The sequence below is a fragment of the Aspergillus luchuensis genome, chromosome 2, assembly GCF_016861625.1.
Source record: "Aspergillus luchuensis IFO 4308 DNA, chromosome 2, nearly complete sequence".
NCBI lineage: Eukaryota > Fungi > Ascomycota > Eurotiomycetes > Eurotiales > Aspergillaceae > Aspergillus > Aspergillus luchuensis.
The window spans coordinates 3,658,185-3,677,314 of record NC_054850.1 but is presented as its reverse complement, the minus strand read 5'-3'; the positions used below and the strand labels follow the sequence as shown (position 1 = coordinate 3,677,314).

Below are 19,130 nucleotides of genomic sequence, written 5' to 3'. Positions count from 1 at the left end.
TACACATTTCCTTGTCGGGCTGACATGAACGGTCCTTGCGGGGGTCTGCGAAGCATCCAGCATGATGGGTCAACCTTCCCATCTGGTGGATCATCCGTCGAATCGGGGTAGAATCTGATTGTCTTGACCAAGTCACGTAGTCCAGACGCTTTTCGGTGTTTGTTAACAGCTAGCCTCCATGAATTTAGTCTGGGAGTGTAAACTGCTTTGCGTGGCACCCTTGGGTACTTTGGTTTCGCGCTCCAGTCAGGCTTTGGATATGGCAAGTTGAATCTTGGATCTCCTAGTCGCCTTCTAGCGTCGATAGATATTCGCGTAGGTGGGTCGATTACCAACCAGGTTTCTTTATTGAGCCAGTGGTTCGCAAGCAGCGCGAAATGGTAAGGTCTCCGGCCTGGGCAGAGCTGGTTGTAGAGCCATTCCAGTTTCCGGTCCAGCCCATCTATGAACTGTAGCTCCCAACTACTCAGCTCGCTAATAGGGACATTTCCTACCAAAAGTCCTGTCAATTTCTGCCTCTCCCTCTCCCGGGACACCTTTGTTCTAGAGCGATATATGCACAGTGGCTCCTCCTGTCGCGTCCTTTCTTCTTCCAAGCCTAATCCTGTACGATGGCGGGCCTCCAGACGACATGGTAAGCTTGATCCACCACCTGCAGGGGCTGCAGAGTATTGCACAGCTAAACCAGCAATATGATTAACACACCCCGCTGCATCCACATTTTTGACATGATTATGCTTGCTAGAATTGTTAGGAATCAGTGTGCTGGAATTTGTTGAGAAAGCTTCTTTGCGCCTTGATTGGGTCAGGATTAGTAGAGGTGTCTGATCGGATGAACTGGTGACAGAGAGCCCAAATCGCGGAGTCCCGGCCGGTGGTCCTAGAAGCTCTGTATATTTGGACGGTTGCAGTGACATCCGAGCAGACCAGATTTGATGCTTACGGAAACCTCGGAGCCTTTTCATTGTCTTCGTTTTGCCTTCTGGAAAACTCGCCTTGGCGCGGTGTGGTGCATGGGAGGCGATCGAACCCTCATAATTCTGGCTGAAGAGGCATGGAAGCGAAAGACTGCGTATATCTCCTGTGCCACGACCTGCAAATCCTAAGCGCATCAGAGTGCTGCAAGATGTATGGCGCGACTGGCGTTGAAGTATGTCTATGTTGCTTGCATAATTGAAATGTTCTCGCTGATACCTGTACTCTCTTGTGCATTCGCTTCGATACTGGCGACTTTGTCTTGCCTTTCCTCGCGTTGACGCTCGCTGATAGCCACGCTGAAAGAACAATTGGCTATACGAGCTCGTAACATTGCTTCCTCCAAGCGCATAGTAGATTGTTCGACTTGTTATGGATCTAGGTGTGTGACTTCTCGAAAGCGCCCCGGTCATAGCTCGGAGAGAAGCATATCCACTGCAAACATCCGACGTAGTAGTGTTACTGTGGCGAGGAGGGGGCCCTGGGTTCCATATAGTATCAGCCGCAACGTAGCTATAGCTTTTAAACCAGGTCGGTAGCCATCGCAGATTTCTCCTTTCTTCGCGAAACCTATTTTGCATTTTCTGTCCAGGATCCCACCAAATCCAGCGATAGCCATCGCTCGGTGATCTCCAGACTGCGCAATCATGGAGCTTTTGCAGACATCTCCGTGCTAGCACTTTGTTCTTCTCATGTCGTTCTGCTGAGACCCAGCCATACCAAGTCCTGCTATAGCGTGTAGTAGTTTTGTTTCCTTGCTTGAGCACTTTACCCTGGGTGATGAACCGACAGAACTTCGCAATTTTCCAGAAGAAAACCGAAACAATAAAGAATAACACCGTGCCTGCGAAAAGCTGAAGCAAAGCTTTGAGTCCAACGTATTCTGTGGCTTGTATGGCAGATGCATGAGCGTTTTCAGATGATCGAGTGAAGGGTTGGGATTGATATAGATGCATCAAGACGGGTGCCATCTGATTGAAGCCTCATTGAATAACAAGCAAGGGAGAGTCATCCTGGTAACAATATAAGATATGCGCCGTCCAGGTCATGTACTGGGAGTCACACTCACTTCAGTGGAGAATGGTCTTGCGGTTTGTGGGAGGCGCAAGAAAAGGGAAGGTATGGCTGGTGCTGCATAACCCTGGGCACTGACGCAAAATTGTTGCATCCCTCGGCCTCGGATCTGTTTGCGCGCCTTGCTTTTAACCTTACCTTCCTTTCAATAGAATTGCACAACATGCTTTGAGAATCAGTATCATAATCTGCTCCATATCTAAGGTAGATTGTCACGAGGAAAATATCCATGTGAACAAAACGAAAGATATAGCAAGACTTTGTTCGCTTTTCCTTCGGAATACTGCATGTTCTACCACAAAGCTCATCCCGCGCCATAGTATTCCAACAATCAAATAAAGCCGCTGATAGGCAGTACTTTACCTGATCAGAGACACTGGGTTTCAAACAAATACTTTTTGGGTTATCCTATGTTACATTGATCAAACCAGTCTGGGTGGTTCGAACTTGTGCACTGGTCTTCCTAGGGAGTGGTGCGTTGTAACATGATTCTAGGGATGCCAAAAAATAGCTCCTTCTTCCCCCAGAAACATCAAGTTGCAAGGCTGATCCTGGGAGGTAAGGTCTTTCATCTGGCTTATCGCGCTAAGAAAACGCTGTCTGTCTCAAGGCTACAAATCACAGCGATTATCTCAGAGATTTGATATATTTCTCGCATATGTTCACAATGATGGCTATAGCATATCACAAGTATGCAGTCAGTGAGACTGGAAACCATAGACTATGGCTGGGCCATCTTAACATTGCCCAAACCACAAAGACAATGATATGCCTTGTCCTGGTGGCCGTCTTCACTATTCTTGGCAGAGGCATCGTAGAAGTAATAGTCTCATATCTGGAACCAGGCTGTCGGGTTTTTCTATAGTTCGCGCGAGAATTTCATTCTTTTTCAGAGGGTCTGGGTTTAAAAATAGGTGTCAGCTCAGCTGTGTTTGCACTGCATTGATGATCGACACATGGTGTTAATCTAGACAAGATATGTTGCGGGCTTGTCCAAGGTTACAGAGCCAGAGAAATTGGATATAGTGGGCACGCCATAGCTTTGAGGACTTTGTCTCCTTATTGTTTGGACCTAGCACTCACAGACACATTCGATTACTTCCCTTAATTTTATTCTGGAGTTTCTGTTCTGCTCCTGCTGAATGAGGGATGTTCAGATCAGGTGACCGTAGATGGTCGGTTTCCCGCCTCACTCTCTCGCCTCATTTTTCCCTTCAATCTCCTCAACACCAAGGCTCAGAGCCTGAGAATCGATCCCCAATTCATTTCACACTTAATTTAATTGAATGGCACATGTGGCTATAGGTATTCATAGTTTTTTTTTTTCATGCCTTTCTTTCTTCTAGTAATGCATCGTCTGATGCTAGGATCATCACAGTTTAGATCAATCCATTAGTGAAGAAAAATAAATGAAAGCTGCAATGGTCGAGATCCCCTGATGGTCCTCACATCGCCAGCACAACCGAGCACTCCAGCCCGTATTTCAATCCATTAAGGGGACTACCACCCAGCTGCTTCAATAATTGAACGCAACAAGGCTTTCCCCCTTTTTTGCATTGCCCCCTAGATATTACTTTATTCATTAGCCTGCTAACAAGCTCGGCGAAAACAGGGAAGTTCTACTGAAGTTTGTTTTGTCTTTAGGTTACACGACCCATAGCCTATACCTAAACCCCGGTTTTGGGTCAAAGGCACGGTTACCAAGTACCGGGATAGCTACTACACTTCTACACGCCCGCGGCGAAAAATACCCCCGGCTACTTGTGGGGTTAGCACATCTAGGGCTGACATCCAGTACCTCTTTTGGTCAATGGCGCTCAGTGGCTGATTAGAATCATTACTAGGTCGTCTGCTAAGGCCATCTTCGACCGGCTTGCCGGAAGGCTTCCGGACACAATTGGGTCCTTGTGAATCCCAGCCCTGTACTTTTGGCCGCTTCGGATCGCCGTCTAGCCCTTCTTCGGTCCAAAACAGGAATACACAGGACATGCCTCATGTGGCGGTAGCAACGGATAACGTCGCCTGCCCTATAATTTTTCCTGGTACATGTGATATCTGATACATATGGGACATATAACTCGCGATATCTGTGACACCATCAGCCATCATCCGTGTGATTGTTCAACGAAGTAGTCCCAAGCTGAACCTGAGCAAGGGTAAAAGGATGGCAAAGAAAGAAAAGAAAATAAAGAATAAGGACCAAGATGTGTGTCCACCGATACTATCTTACCGGGATACTACATTCCTAAAGCCACTGATCTCTTTGTAATCGGCACCAAGCTCCAACCGGGGCGGGATGGATATACTACCGCAGGGATTGCCACCTCTGATTGATGAGCTTGCTGCAATCACATACACTTATAACCTTGAGTTGCCCCATTCCGACATCCTATGCCCTAATTGTTGCGGGATTTGTTGCGGAGCCTGAGCCTCGTATAGATTAATTAAGATCTACCAAACGATTGATCGACCGCATACCACGTTCATGGAGGGTTACATGCACGGTGATGGCCCACCATTTTTTTCCTGATGTCTAGACGGATAGGAAAAGCGAAGGAATAGTAACATGATTCGCTAAGCCGTGCGTATCATATCGTCGGCATTTGGAACATATACTCTTACGACAGCATCACACCATACTGGCATCGCATATTCACAGATGAGCAAGGTTGTCTCCCTTGGACAGAGGCAAAAAAGGGGCAGGTAAACTGGTAATGCCTCGCTGCATCCATGACTTGCCTCTTCGCAGTTCACTGATCATGGATGTCACACGGTGAGCGAATCCCAGGGACTCGAGTCATGTCAGTAAGCAGAGAACGTACCGTGTGGCACCCCACGGCGAAGGGTAAGCGGTAGACGCTAGTGGAATAGACAAGGATTTAGGGGGTAGAGTGGTGATGAATGATGTCTTTCAGCATTGACGAAAGACAAGTCAGCTTCAAGCATGGGTGATCCTGGAACTGGACCACTTTGCAAATGCGATCCGGATTACGGAACCAGAAACAAACACATCACCTGCAGTAAATGCGGTGAAAGAGCTCCCTTTGCAGGATGTTCCAAGTTGTGCCCGACGCCACAATTCGGGACTATTTGCTGAACTATGACAGTTCCGGATGACCACTAGCCACACCCGCCGCAACGTAAGGAAGGCCGTGGTTTCACTACACCGCCACAGATGGGCCGTTGATCATCGTGTCAGCCACAAGTGGCTACTAGTGAACCATAGCGCAGTCGCCCAATCATCATGCAGCATGTCTCATCCCACGCATCCCGAGGCATGGAACCTACAGCAGGAAGTAGCGCCGATCGATCTTGCATTGCATTGCAGAAACACTCAACGATTGGTGTCTGAAAAAGCAATCATCCCCGATGACCACCATCTTGATCAGGTCGATGATGAAATGAGATTCGATGATCTCAATACCAGCGGGAGTCACGGCTTCGCGTGTGACCGGAACTCCGTCTATTGATCGATCACGGCCTTTTCAAGGTTAGATTTCAGGAACGTAAACATGGCATACTGCACACTTATCTCACTGCATGACAAACCCCAATTCCGCGAAGTGCGAGGGATCAGCACGATAGGTGCAATGCAGAAACTACATGTCACTATTCAGACATGGAGCCCTGATGGTGAAGACCTCAGGGTCTAGATCTTGCACGCACACCGTTGTACTGGGTATCATGCAGTGGACCCACCGTTCATCCGGCCGAAACCCCAACTACAGAAAGAAGATCTACATGCTGTGTGGTCTCAGAGGCAGTGGGACCAAGAGACATCTGCAGTATCATCCCGGCATAATTCGGGTCTATCTCACGGAAATCTTGGGGAGAATGTCATTTGTTAGCCGAGCAGACCGGTGTCAGGAGTGCCATCAGAGATCCATGCAAGGCAACAGCATTCAGACAGAGTTTACTAGGACGGAGTCTAAGGTTATCTCCTCTATTACTGAACAGCCTATCATGCATCTCGGGATTACACAGGGAACACACCAGCCATAATGAGGCTGGAGGGGTATGTGGCTGGTGTGTTGATCTAGACCCAAAGGGGTATGTTGTGTGGCGAAGTAGCCCCTGGGGCTTGACGCCCAGTCGCCCCTCCTTTTCTGCAGTGCGACAGGACCTTGTCCCGTTCCCGTCCTTGTCGGATCATCTCTGTTTACCTTGCTCGGACTTTTGGAGTCTGGAATGTCAAATTAGTGGATACTCCATGACCAGTCCAGACCCTAGTTAGACGGATCCGCTCTCCTGGGTCTGAACCTGGGTACTGACGCTGGACCGGGTAGACGAGCGACAGGGACGCCTCAGACTCCCAGGGCCAATATAGCTGTGAAAGTCCCGGAGATCCGCCATATGAGACAGTCTCCCAAGTCACGGTCTGACAAAAGTACAGATGGGAGCAGGATGGATAGGTATTGCACGAGTGAGCACCCGTCCGGGAGCTGTCGAAAACGTGGTTCCGGCACGGTCCAGGTAGTAAGCAGGAGTCTCCAAAGCTCGGATTTTGCGCAACAGATTTGAGTTTCCGGGCTTGGTATCCGGCGCTTGGGTAACTGGGAAGGGATCCTAGCACCCGTATCTCTAGATCCCTAGCTCGATCTCGCAATTTCCCCGGGAGGTCAATGCAAGGAGACTAATGAGGAATGATCCTTCCTCACCCAGGCTCTAGCTTTCTCTCCACGGGACCATTTCCGCCTCCCCAAACCATATGCAGTCGTCCTATGGAGCGAAATGGTTCGCGGGCGGAGCAAGCCATGGAAGTACAATATCAGCCAGAAAAAGTAATGAAATACATGGAAAAACAAACCTGCCACGAACCATAGTTCTTGATCGTCATACATCCGATAGTCACTAGTTGATCCAACTGGGTCGACTGATGTTAAGCTTCAGAATCAGATCCCCTGGCATGGATTCGCACTTTGACATCGCAGTGCGCTCTGCTTTCCAACCTTTGGGACCAAAGTTCAACTCTGGGACTGTCCATGGTTCTCTCCTTTCTACCCGCGCTAACGGGACCCAAATTGACGCGTACCAAAGACCACGAACTGTAGGTGATCTGGGTACTAGTGGGGAAGGGGGGAAAAAGAAAACGTCAAGTCGCAGACAAATAAATCGTCTGAAGCGGATATCGTCTATGCAAGCGCCCTGTTGCAGGATCGTGCAGGTTTAGCAGTACCCAACGTCCGGTAACATTCAATATCCCGCAGCCTAGGGGCATACGGGACCTCTGGTGCAGATCCCGGTTACTGGAACCCCCAGTATCTATTGATCTTAGTTCCTTCGCGGTGGCAAAAGACCATTGCCGTCTTGAGTACTTTCCTGGTTCAATTCGAGACTCCTATATCGCACCCTAGCGATCCGTTGCTACCATATACGAGAGGACGCATATATGAAGGCCCTGGAAGAAGCCTTTCTTCGATGTCTTCGCTCACTCAACAAGCTCAAGCCTACAGCCTCAATTCGAAATCTCAGGTTTTCTGCTTTCAATAGGCCCTTGTCGCATCGCTTTCTCTTTCTTCCCTCGCGATCAATCTCTTCTTGACCTCTGGAAATCAGTCTCAGAGCCCTAGCTGAGTACTACTCGTTGAAATTGCCATTGAGTCGATACACACCCGCGCAACAATCATCATGGTTCAAGGAAACGGAAGGAACGATGGCGGAAGCTCCAGCCGTGAATATGGCATGAACTTTGAGGTTGCGCCTCCTACAACAGTTCCCCTTGGCGTACCAGTGACGCTACCAGTAATTGTGGGGGTCCGACCTGTGGGTAACCCACGAGGAGTGCAACAATTGGTTGCGCATGCCTCGCTGAGGAATGAAGCAGGCACCGCTCCAGCTTCAGGACTCACAGGCGTACTTACATCTAGCGTGCGCAGTCGCAATGGCAACGGCACCAGCGGATACGCTCGATTTGGGCCTCTCAAATTCACACAGCCTGGTCGCTATCGGATGCGGGTTATGCTAGGAGCGGCCTCTTTCAACGGCGTCACCACGAAAGAATATGTTGAATCGGGTATTATTCAAGTACAGGCAGGCGCTGCTACACCACGTCCGAGTAAGTCCCATCGTTACTGTAGTATCTCACAGCTAACCCATTTCCAGCACCCACTCAGGTCTCAAAGCTACAGACCCTAATCCCGGAAAACATCGACATCACTGCGGCTGACATTGCGACATGGCAATCAGCATAGAAGCCTTGGAGCACAGCCATATTTCGTACCCTCCTTTACTTGTATTAATTGTCGGTTTTACTCGGTGTTTGTGAAGATCGCGTCAGGATCAGCCAGGAGTTTCGGCCTGTGTCTCAGCTTTCTCGCTCACTCATGTGAATTTCCTTTGTTCGAGGCGGGCCAAACACGAAGTGCAGTGTGTTGGCCACCACATGATTTACGATCTAGTTTTATTTTTCTTATTTACCGCTTAGTATGTGATACACAAGCTCAGATTTAGCGAATGCAACTTTAATTGGATTTTCCCATCCCGGCACTAAACCGTCACATCTGCCAATCGTGGGCCACGCGACACCGATCCAAATCCCTGCAACAAATAGCCAAATCGCAGAACCCACCATGGATAAACCTCTATGACGATCAGGCATCAAGACCCTTATAAATTGATAGAACAGTTCCACCAATAGCACACTTCCCAGAACAAGCCATGAAACCTGTTTCATCTCTCATCACATCCATCATCTTCTTCACACCACTACCACCCCATCCAAATAACAACCAATTCCTATGTTAGATACCAGGAGTTAATCAAATCAAATCCTTCATCAATTACTCAAATCCACAATCAGTTAACAAACGCTTTCCCAGTTCCTTCGTAAAAGAAAGAAGAAAATAGAAAAAAAAAAAATTCGAAGAAAAAAAAGAAAACATCGATCCCACCACCATCCCAGCACCGATCCCTATAAAACCCTCAACTAACTCCTATACTACAACCCTAATATTATATCAAAGCGGGTCCTCACTGGGCATCAACACTGCAATACTGCAATAATCACTCGCACTCACAGCAGGAAATCTCCCCGAGGTAAGGAAGAAATTAGCCCGATGGAGAACAAATAAGGTCTTAATGTAACTAATTCAAGGTTACTACTCCCATAGAGGAAATGATGATGCTTCGCTTGGGTGTTATTAGTATAGTAAGCAGGATTTTTAGTCAACTGACTGGATCCATCCATAAGTTAGTAAGTGCCTGATGATCAAATCGGGATTTGAATCTTCGGTGTTTGGATGTTGTGGAGCTTGGAGCTTGCTGCTGCTGCTGCTGCAGTGATCGATCGTGAGTAATATTAAGATACGAATACTATGTTAGTACTGTAGTAAAATATACTATTATCGTCTGGCTGAAGGATTCTCCCACTTACGTAGGGCTCAGGGACGAGGGAGTGATTATTGGTTGTTTGGGATATCGATTCAGCTTCGGTTGGAAGATTGGAAAATTCTTGGCTTGGAATGCTTGGTAGATGGTGGCGGGGGTATCTGTGGGATTAATTGGCTGGCCTGTTAATTAATTGGGATCTTCTAATACTTCGTGGTGGTACAATTGGGGTGAGGATGGCGATGTTGGCGATGTTGGCGATAGGGGGTGGCGATCTGGGAATCGGGTTGCCTGGAGAGGGTGATACTTGCCATCAGCAGTACCACAGGCGTAGTTTACCAATGATTAGAAATGAATTGTATTCTATCTTACTACATAGAAGGGTGGCTTGCGCAAACGTAGTTTTTGTGGGAGAATGAAATTTAATTATGTAGAAGAGTTCGCCCTTTTCTGAATAACTATGCTCAGCTACTGGATGAGCGAATGGTATTGCGCGGCGTCGAACGGTTGGATAACTTCAAATGAGGGTTTTCCAAGATCCCCATTAAACATTTCCGAAGCGCCTCAGTTACTTCCAGGGCTTGCTTTTCGTTCATTAGATGTGACCAGTACATAAGTTGAGCTTCAGTCTTGTCAGGTTGGGCGGTCACAACAACAAGAATATCATTCTAAGACAGCCACGTCAGCATCGTCTGCTAAAGGTTCGTTGCGGCATGCACATACATGTGTCTCTTCATGCGTCTCTATCGGTCGAAAGGAAAGCCCTCCCGTATCATTGGACAGTGCGCTCTCCACTGACAGACATGTATTGAACAGTGGCTGATCCTGGTTTCCTGGTAGCAAAAAACCCTCAAGGTCCACAAGTGAGCAAAATTGATGCGATCTGTCCTCGAGAGTGCTTTTCTGGCTCCACTTTAGTGTCTCTAAGAAAGAGGACTCTGCGTCCAGAAGAAATCGACATGGAAGAACATTGAAGATCGAGCCGACCATGTCTTGAACTCCATCAATCGGTGCATCGCGTCCAGAGATCGTCGTTCCAAAACAGACATCGCTCAATTGACAGTATTCTTGCAATACCAGTGCCCATGATAGTTGGAGAACGTTTGTTATCGTCACTTCGTACTTGCTGCAGAAGCGTTGCAGAATATTGGTGTCAACGAGTGTGTTAACTACGTACTGGAGCCGAGAAGTAGTGCAGTTATCTCGGCAAAGGCAATCTATGGATTTCGTCGGGAAAAGGCATTGCGATATCCCGCTGAGCCTCTGTCGCCAATAATCGAGATGTTGACTATTTCTTCTCCAATTATCCAGATATGTCACCCATGAGTGGTATGACGGTGCTGGGGCGGGAAAAGGTAATCCACGATATGCCATAGATAGCTCACGGAGAAGGATCAGCACCGAGCTTGCATCAAGAAACGCGTGGCTGCCTTCAAGTCTGCACAGAACCTGATCGGCATCAGACTGGTAGATCGTGAGCCTGTAGGGTGTGACTTGGCTCTGCTGATTGTCTAGGTGTGATTCGCGTAGAGCGGTACTGAGATCATTGGAACTCAGTTGCCGCAAAACCTTAGCTTCTGTGGGGCAATTCCCCAGCACAACATGGTGTTCTGAACCAAAATCTTCCATCAAGATTGTTCGCAGCGCAGCATGGCGCTTAGAAACTGAATTCCAAGCGAGAAGCAAGCGTTCAATGTCAATCGATACATCGTTAGCAGTAACTTCCCAGATCGTGTAAGATAGATGAAATGAGGAGCTCATCTTCCGGAGCAGTCCCATGTGAGGATCAGTGCAAGGGTACACATCCTCTACCTTGGCAGATCTCGGTAGCTTATCCAACTGTTTCATATTGGCTTCAAATGCTGCAATGTCCTGATATCTATCAGGAAGCAACGATGTATCCTTAATGGCTGCAGAATTGTTTTCTGACGACGGAGACGCTCTTAAGGCAAGACGGTGTATCGTCGTGGCATCAAAAATATCGTGAGCAGTGATATATATATTCTCGTCACGGCACTGCGCAACGACTTGCATTGCCAAAATTGAATCACCGCCTAGGGTGAAGAAGCTATCGTGGAGACCAACGTCATCTATGTCAATATGCAAGATAACACCCATTATGCGGCGTAACCTTGACTGTATGTCGGTCGTGGACTTCGCCGTGATAACATGGGCTTCCTGTGGACACATGTATGATTGCAAAATTTTCAACGGCAGTTTCGATGCCTCTTTTTTCAAATCAGCTTTGCTGGGAAGTCCAACGGACTCATGGGACACAGGTACTGGAAGGCAAATAATGGACGTCATTGTATCTGAAAGAGTAGTCTGAAGCTGTGTCATAGCCTTATGCAAGCGGGCCCTAGTATCAATGTCCGGGAACTTGAAGACACATGAATGGTTAACGCACGAGCCGTCATTACACCCGACAAACAAGACTAGCTTCGGTGTATTCGTATCGATGGGAATAACCCATTCTGTTTTTAGCGGGGTTTCTTCTCCCAGAAGCGTTTGAGCCGCTCGTTCTACTTCATTCAGTACCTGGCGTTCTTCGTTCACATCAGGGCCGATGTATTCGGTGGTCTTTCGCAGTAAATCACCCACAGTATCTGATGACGAACTAAGAATCAAGTTCAAAAAGTCGCCCATCTGATGCAGGTATCCTTTAACTTTTTCAGGAGGGATCACTTCAGGATCAAACACGCCCCTCAGTTTCATAGTGTCCTCTGCGTATTCGCATATGATCGTAAGAACTTGGGTCGCAAAGTTAGTATCAGTCTGTTGTTCTAATGCGTCTACTTCCATCAGTTTCAATAGGCTATGAGAACGTTCGTTGGGCAAAGTTGGCCTTGCTGGCTGGACAACAAGCAAGCTCTGGAACTGGCTAGCACTGACGGCTTCAGAACTGCGTTGTCGCATCCGATGAACCCCAAAATGCTCGTAAGGCATTATTCTTAAGGCATGCTTCTGTAAATCCTTCAATGCTTTATATATCTTTTCGTCGCTATGTAGAAGGACGCGAAGGGGGAACGTGGTGATGGTAGGCCCGACAATGCTAGCAGTCTCGGAGCTGTTGCGGCCCGTGACGGTCACCCCATACACGACATCCAATGATCCTGTATGACAGGCCACTACGAGGGCCCATGCAAGGCGACATGCAGTCGACAGAGTAATTTCATTTTCGTTGCACCTTCGAAGACAAAAGCTATGGACACACCTCGCGACGTTTCGGGGAATATGGCCCGGGGGCACCTTGGCTGGAAAAGGAACTGCTGCCAAATCGTCGAACTCACCTGTCCAAAATGATTTTGCGGCAAAATCATCCAAGTCTAAAAGATGTTTAATGAAAGGGACAAATGGAGACGTCACAATCTGCGTCCCGTTGTATGCAGTTTCCACGGCATCTATGATATGACTGTAAGACCACAAATCAAAGAGCGCATGATGCAGAGTCAGCTTCAGTCTAGAACCAGGCTCATGCACAGTATAACAATAAAAGAGAGGTGTTCCTGGGAACATGGTATTTTCTTCATTTTGGCAGGTTGTCGTCGCATCATTCCATGCTATGTCTTCCCGGACGACAACTTGAAGCCCGCGGGAGAGTCGAAGAGATTCAGAAATAAGGACTATTCTTGTCCTCAAAATTGGATAAGCTCGAATGACCGTGCGTAACGCATTGTTTAACTTTCGCCAGTCGATACTTGACGGAAGACTGAGATCGAAATTCGCTCGAAAAGCTCCAGGCTTGCTTGCTGTCCAGGCCATAAGACGCTCCTGGAGGGGCGTACAAGGATAGATGTCTTCAATGTCTTCCGGAATGACGCCACATTTGCTTGCAGCAAGACCGCGAAAATATTCCCCTTCGCCATCCATCAATGAGAATGGAATTATTTGCTGACAGGATACGGGCTCCACCGGGCTTGTCTTGATGCTTTGAGCTAACGCGGCGACGGTGGGGTTTTCAAAAATAGAGGCAACGGTGATGATGATACTGTGCCTAAGACGTGCTTCATTCACCAAAGCAATGGCGAGAGCTGAATCCCCACCAAGATGAAAGAAGTTCGCGCTGACTCCGATGTGGTCCCGAGGTAGTCCAAGTACATCTGAGAACATTTGGGCGATATAGGCATGAAGAATCTCAGATGATTCGATAGGATGTTCACTGGGATGCGTCATATTCCGCAGCTCCTGTAGATCTTTGTCAGATAACCGGGACATAGTGTTGCGCAGCAACTTTCGATCGACCTTCCCAGAGGGCATCAATGGTAACCTTTGGATTCGAACGAAGACATCTGGAACCATATACCTGGGAAGTACTTCACGAAGGGCAGACTGCATAATCTGTGCCCTCTCCCAAAATTGTGTATCGGGTTTCATGAGTAGATCCTCATCATTCGATGCTTTGTTCGAATCCGGGGCGATCGGTCCAACGAACAGTACCAAAATTGGATCACGGTTCCCTATTCTGACAACCTCAGCAATTGGAGTGATGTCAGACCATATCTCATGAACTTGATGTTCGATCTCCCCAAGCTCGACTCGTTGCCCTCGAATCTTGACCTGTGTATCCTTTCTTCCCATGTAAACAATGCTGCCATCGGAGTTCTGCCGCGCCAAGTCGCCGGTTTTATAGTAGGTTTCGGGCCTCTTTGACCATGGAACGCTGGAGATGAATGCTTGTGCTGTTTGCTCTGGTTGGTCCAAGTATCCACCACCAACTATCGGGCCACCGATGACGAGCTCTCCTACTGCTCCAATGGGTACAAGCTTCGAATGGTTTTCGGGCTCAACTATCCAGGCTGATCCTGCAACACTGTACCCAATATTACGAGGATCACTAACCTGGCTGAGCCCTGATTTAATTGTGGAGACTACAGTACATTCTGCTGGGCCATACGCCTGGGTTAGGTGTAGTTGACCTGCCCATCGGGAAATATCCGAAGCACGCATAGTTTCCCCACCGACGACGAGGGTCTTAACTTCAGGTATAGCGCTGAAATCAAGGAGTCGTGCTACAGAAGGCACCAACTCTATCCAGTTCACTCGAAGATCTAGAATCACTTGCTGAAGGTTATCCACCCGTTGAGATTCTGAAGGGATACACACAGATCCCCCTACCATTAGGGGTGTCAATGTTTCATGGATGCTGACATCGAATGCATATGACGCGAATTGTAAAACACGGGAGGAATCGCTCAGCTTCTGCAGGGGACTGCTAAGAGCCATGTTGGTACAGAAGTTTCCATGGCTGATGATAATGCCCTTGGGGGTCCCAGTAGAACCTGAGGTGTATGCAATGTACGCCGGCTGGTTGGGGTCAGATGCCGATGGATATTCCTCCTGGGTTTGGGTCGAAAGGATGCCGGGGCTAGTGACGGGAACGGTGATGGTCTTATGGTTCAGATTTGATATCGAGAATTCCTGCTTGGAGGAACACAGGATAACCGGGGCCTTTACATCATGACAAATGGCTTGCACCCGAGCTTGGGGAAATGATGGGTCAATGGCGACAAAAGCAGCTCCAGCTTTGAGCACACCCAGCATTGCCACCACTGTCCACTTTGACTTCTCAAAAAGTAATGGAATTATCACTCCAGGCAGCACATTTCTCGCATATAAGTTATCACGAACCTCCGACGATAACAAATCCAATTCCCCGTAGGAGAATGACCCATCCCAGGCACAAACGGCTTCAGCTTCGGGCCGCCTGAGACACTGTCGCTCAATACAATTATGAATCGTGTCACCCAGTGGTCCTGTCGGCGCCGCTCTGTTCCATCTATCGAGCTGGCGTCGCTGCAAGTCACTGATCTGGTCTATGGACTTTAGATGAAGTGTAGACTGCAGGCTTTTTAACGTGTGAATCAAGGCTGAGTTCAACAGTTCTGCGTGATCTTGATCCAGAAACGATTCTTGACTGTATATGCATATTCGGAAGCGGGACTTCGAATAGTCTATCCCGATAGTAAGATCGACATGTTTCTGGCACAGTTGTTAATGCCTATACACACTAGACCATCGGCTGCACGGTGCGAACCTTTACTTGAGCCAATCTTTCGATGGCCTTGAGTCCAATATTCTCAAGGAGGAACGTGTTGCAGCAACAATCAGAGCACAGCTCTCCATTTTCCCGATCACGTACTTTATATAAGGAGATAGCCTGCGGAATATGCGCCTCTTCGTTTACCGATGCCCTCCATTCCTCCAAGGTGCCGCTATCCGAGATGGCTCCGAATAGTACCCTAGAGGTGTTGACATACTTGGAAAGGAGAATAGACCAGGCAATTTTCAAGTCTTGGAATGGCGATTGGTTTCTTTGGCAATCTTGGTATTCAGAGACGGAAAGCGTTGTTCCAGTCGATTTCAAGTTAGTGCTAAGATTGTGTAGCAAGCACGAGTCATGCTGGGATCCACGTGATCCGGTCTCGTCGTTCTTGTCAGTCATGTTGGGACTTTGACGGTACATACGAAGCAACCCGCTCTGATATCATGTCGAGTACTCAAAATTCCCAATGCTCTTTCTTTTCCCTCATGGTCCATTTATATAGCGACTAAAATTCTAAATGCTGCACGATGCTTACAAAAGAGGCTATTTGAATCAACATCTAGACTATACTTCCTGCTTCTGCAAAGCATCATGACTCTTGAATGCATTGGCAAAATACCAAATGCCAGAAGATCTTCTGCAGGTCAAGGTAAGTGATGATTTGTTCAAGAACGATTGGGGCTACTCTGAGTGTGTCACGCACAAGCCTAAAATGATGTCCATGGTGTCACAACATATTGATCTACATCAATCCCGAATGCACCCACACAGCCGCATATAGCAGGTCTTGAGGAATGAGTAAGAAGCCACTGCCAGAAATCTCGCAGGCAGTTCCAACCTTAGGTGACTTTAAACTTTGTTATATGGACACACCGACAAGTCAACGTAATATCTTGTTCACCTGACACAGATAAGCCAACAAGGTACATAGGCCTGGCTAGGGCATTCTGGTCATGTCTCCGATGTTGTTATGGCCATCCCTTTCATGGATGGAGCCGAATCAATATGAGACACATCCTCAGGATACTTCGCCAAATGCAGATACGAATGCGTGCGTGCATCCTACATAGAATCATCGGAATTATTGATTGGCTCAACGCTATCAGTAGGCTTCTAGGATCCCGCTATATTGCCCTCCTCACGAAGAAAATATGGATAGGCGTAACGAAACACCGTGACCTCCCCTGGTACTAGTGGTGGAATTATGACATATATTACGGAGAGCATCACACACTACTGTTCTACCCCAGGACAGAGTCTTCTACAATCGATCGAGACGGTTTTTTCTTTCGACTGCTGGCTAGTTTTCAACCTACTTTAAACCTGTCCAAAAACATGACTTTCACGCCTGGAGTTGGCCCGGATGGGACTGCACCGCCTAACTCCTCCGGAATTCATGTTATTGTTGTTGGCCTCGGTGTGGCCGGTTTAACAGCGGCTATTGAGTGTTATCGAAAGGGCCACAGGGTTACCCTTTTCGAAAGATCCCCGGTAGTGAAAGGGGTTGGTAAGTCTGAAGCTATACAAGTACTAGCTAAAGCCTGCAACTCATCAATCTTGAAACAGAGGGTGACGGCATCACCATTGGGGCGAACGGCTCACGCGTCACTGCTAAATGGGGTGACGGGGCTGTACATGAGCGAATGTTACCTTTCCGGTTCCTTATCGAGAAGATCAAGGTCATCGAGTATACAGGCTATGACTTGGGTGAGTTTGAGCTCCGTGGGTATAACCGAGGTGACGGATATACCCTCAATCGAGGCACGTTGGTTACGGTCATGTATGAGCATGCGCGCGAACTTGGGATTGACATCCGTCTAAACTCTCCTGTGACTGACTACTGGGAGACGGACGACGAAGGAGGTGTTGTGGTCCGCGGGGAGCGCTTTGCAGCAGACTGTGTCCTCTGTGCAGAAGGTGTGCACAGTAAGGGCAGGGAGAAAATTACTGGAGAACAGCTTGTTTCATGGGAGACTGGCTGGTCCGCATTCCGAGGCTGCTTGAATACGGATGCGGTAGCGGCTGATCCTGCAACCCGATGGGCCCTTGATAACGCTGAGAAATATGATCAGACAGTTGGCTGGGTATCAGACGATATTCACTTCGCGCTGTGGAGAGGGAGAAAGGGAAAGGAGCTTTTCTGGTACTGTACCCATGAGGTAGGTGATTTCTTTTATCCCATGCCATTTAGGTACGAATCTATACTCAACACGCTTAGAACGAGTACGCTGCGGAAGAGGGATGGGATGGTAGTACAGACGTGGTTGAGAACGTCCTTGACACCATCAAGGATTGGCCTGTGCGCCCGCAGTTGGAGCCACTCATTCGGAAAGGGAAGGGAGGTTGGTATGTCGATCAGAAGTTGGTGACAAGGGAGCCAATGCAGACTTGGCTGTCTCCTCGTCGAAGGATGATGGTTATCGGCGATGCCTCCCATGCCGCTCTTCCATCTAGTGGCCAAGGGGCCAGTCAGGCAATTGAAGATGGCGCGGTTTTGGCAATTGCACTGGAGCTAAGTGGAAAACAAGATGTTCCTTTGGCTCTGTCTGTCGGACTGGCGATCAGGTATGCCAATCGCCCCTCAAAAGCCACAAATCCATCCCTTGCAGTGATGGCTTACCTTTTCTATAGACACGCACGGGCATCTGTGATCCAACGTGGGGCGCCACTAATCTTGAAATCCATGATGAAGACTACCTGCAAAGATTTGCGGAAGGATCTAAGTGGCGTTACTCCTCCGCATCCAAGTTGGATTTTTGACCATGACTGTCAAGAGTATACTTATCGCGAGTTTGCAAAGGCTGCCAACTCCATTCTCACTGGCCAACCCTATCAGCCCACCAATGTCCCAGCAGATGGGGGTGTATCGACTAGAGTATAATAGCCGGACTGTGAATGGTCAGCCATGAGGGGGCATGATGACTTCTTCAGGCGAACAACAGGCGTGGGGTTTCTTCTTTAGTCGAGATACTGCCCATAGTATTGTGCTGTGTAACACAGGAAGCGTCTGAGTCAGTAAAGGGGGATTCAAGTCGGCCTCGGCACATTTATATGTTGGGGTTATCTACCGGAAAACCTGCAGATGGGTGTGTCAGTTTCCGATTGGATTGATCCTTGAGTATATATGCCAAGTCAGTCTGATGCAATGCCAATTCTATCTAAGTCTTAATCTGGAATGTTCACGTCCCTAATATCTAGGCAGCATGAATACCAGTGCATATCCTAGGTCCTTTAACCCTTTCCACTAGATGCAGATTATGCAGTAGTTCAAAAAAAAATTCAATTTGAGAATATTCTCGATTGTATCATCATTTTAGCTTCTAATCCTCAGTAACAATCTAGTAAAATTCCTGATAACACTGTCTCCTTCACACCTTGCATTTGGACACTGTCGATCTACAATTCTTCGAAAACTTTGTATAACATCATGCGGGAGTCCGTCTAGGTAGATGATGTCTCTGTGTAACTACCCTGACTAATGAATTTTATATTACGAAATTGAAATCGAAAGTCTTGGGAATGCATCTTTCTCAACATGCTATGACCTTGAAGAGCGAGCTTCTAAAGGAACTAGTCAAGTAATCCCCTGCTTGTCCTTGGACTGCCCCCTTTCAAAGTAATAGCAAAATCAGGATATACACACATACCAGATTCAAGTCATGGACTACCAAGCAATAATCCCCCTCACACTCCTTATTTTCGCCATCTACCA

General features: G+C 47.9%; 3 protein-coding genes across 3 annotated transcripts; 2 read left to right on the top strand and 1 right to left on the bottom strand.

The window, feature by feature from the left end:
- Positions 1-7,677: 7,677 nt before the first annotated feature.
- Positions 7,678-8,184, top strand: AKAW2_21195A (uncharacterized protein; the record flags this gene model as incomplete). Its single annotated transcript, XM_041685993.1, has 1 exon — positions 7,678-8,184. The coding sequence occupies one exon, from the start codon at positions 7,678-7,680 to the stop codon at positions 8,182-8,184; it is 507 nt and encodes a 168-aa protein (XP_041540021.1).
- Positions 8,185-9,839: 1,655 nt separating this feature from the next.
- AKAW2_21194S (non-ribosomal peptide synthetase) lies at positions 9,840-15,838 on the bottom strand (the record flags this gene model as incomplete). Its single annotated transcript, XM_041685992.1, has 3 exons — positions 9,840-10,043; positions 10,099-15,354; positions 15,410-15,838. 3 exons carry the CDS (start codon positions 15,836-15,838, stop codon positions 9,840-9,842), a joined length of 5,889 nt encoding a protein of 1,962 aa, XP_041540020.1.
- Positions 15,839-16,753: 915 nt separating this feature from the next.
- Positions 16,754-18,299, top strand: fqzB (FAD-dependent monooxygenase fmqB; the record flags this gene model as incomplete). The annotated part of the gene is made up of 4 exons (XM_041685989.1): positions 16,754-16,925; positions 16,985-17,577; positions 17,637-17,983; positions 18,050-18,299. The coding sequence occupies 4 exons, from the start codon at positions 16,754-16,756 to the stop codon at positions 18,297-18,299; spliced, it is 1,362 nt and encodes a 453-aa protein (XP_041540019.1).
- Between the last annotated feature and the right edge of the window lie 831 nt (positions 18,300-19,130).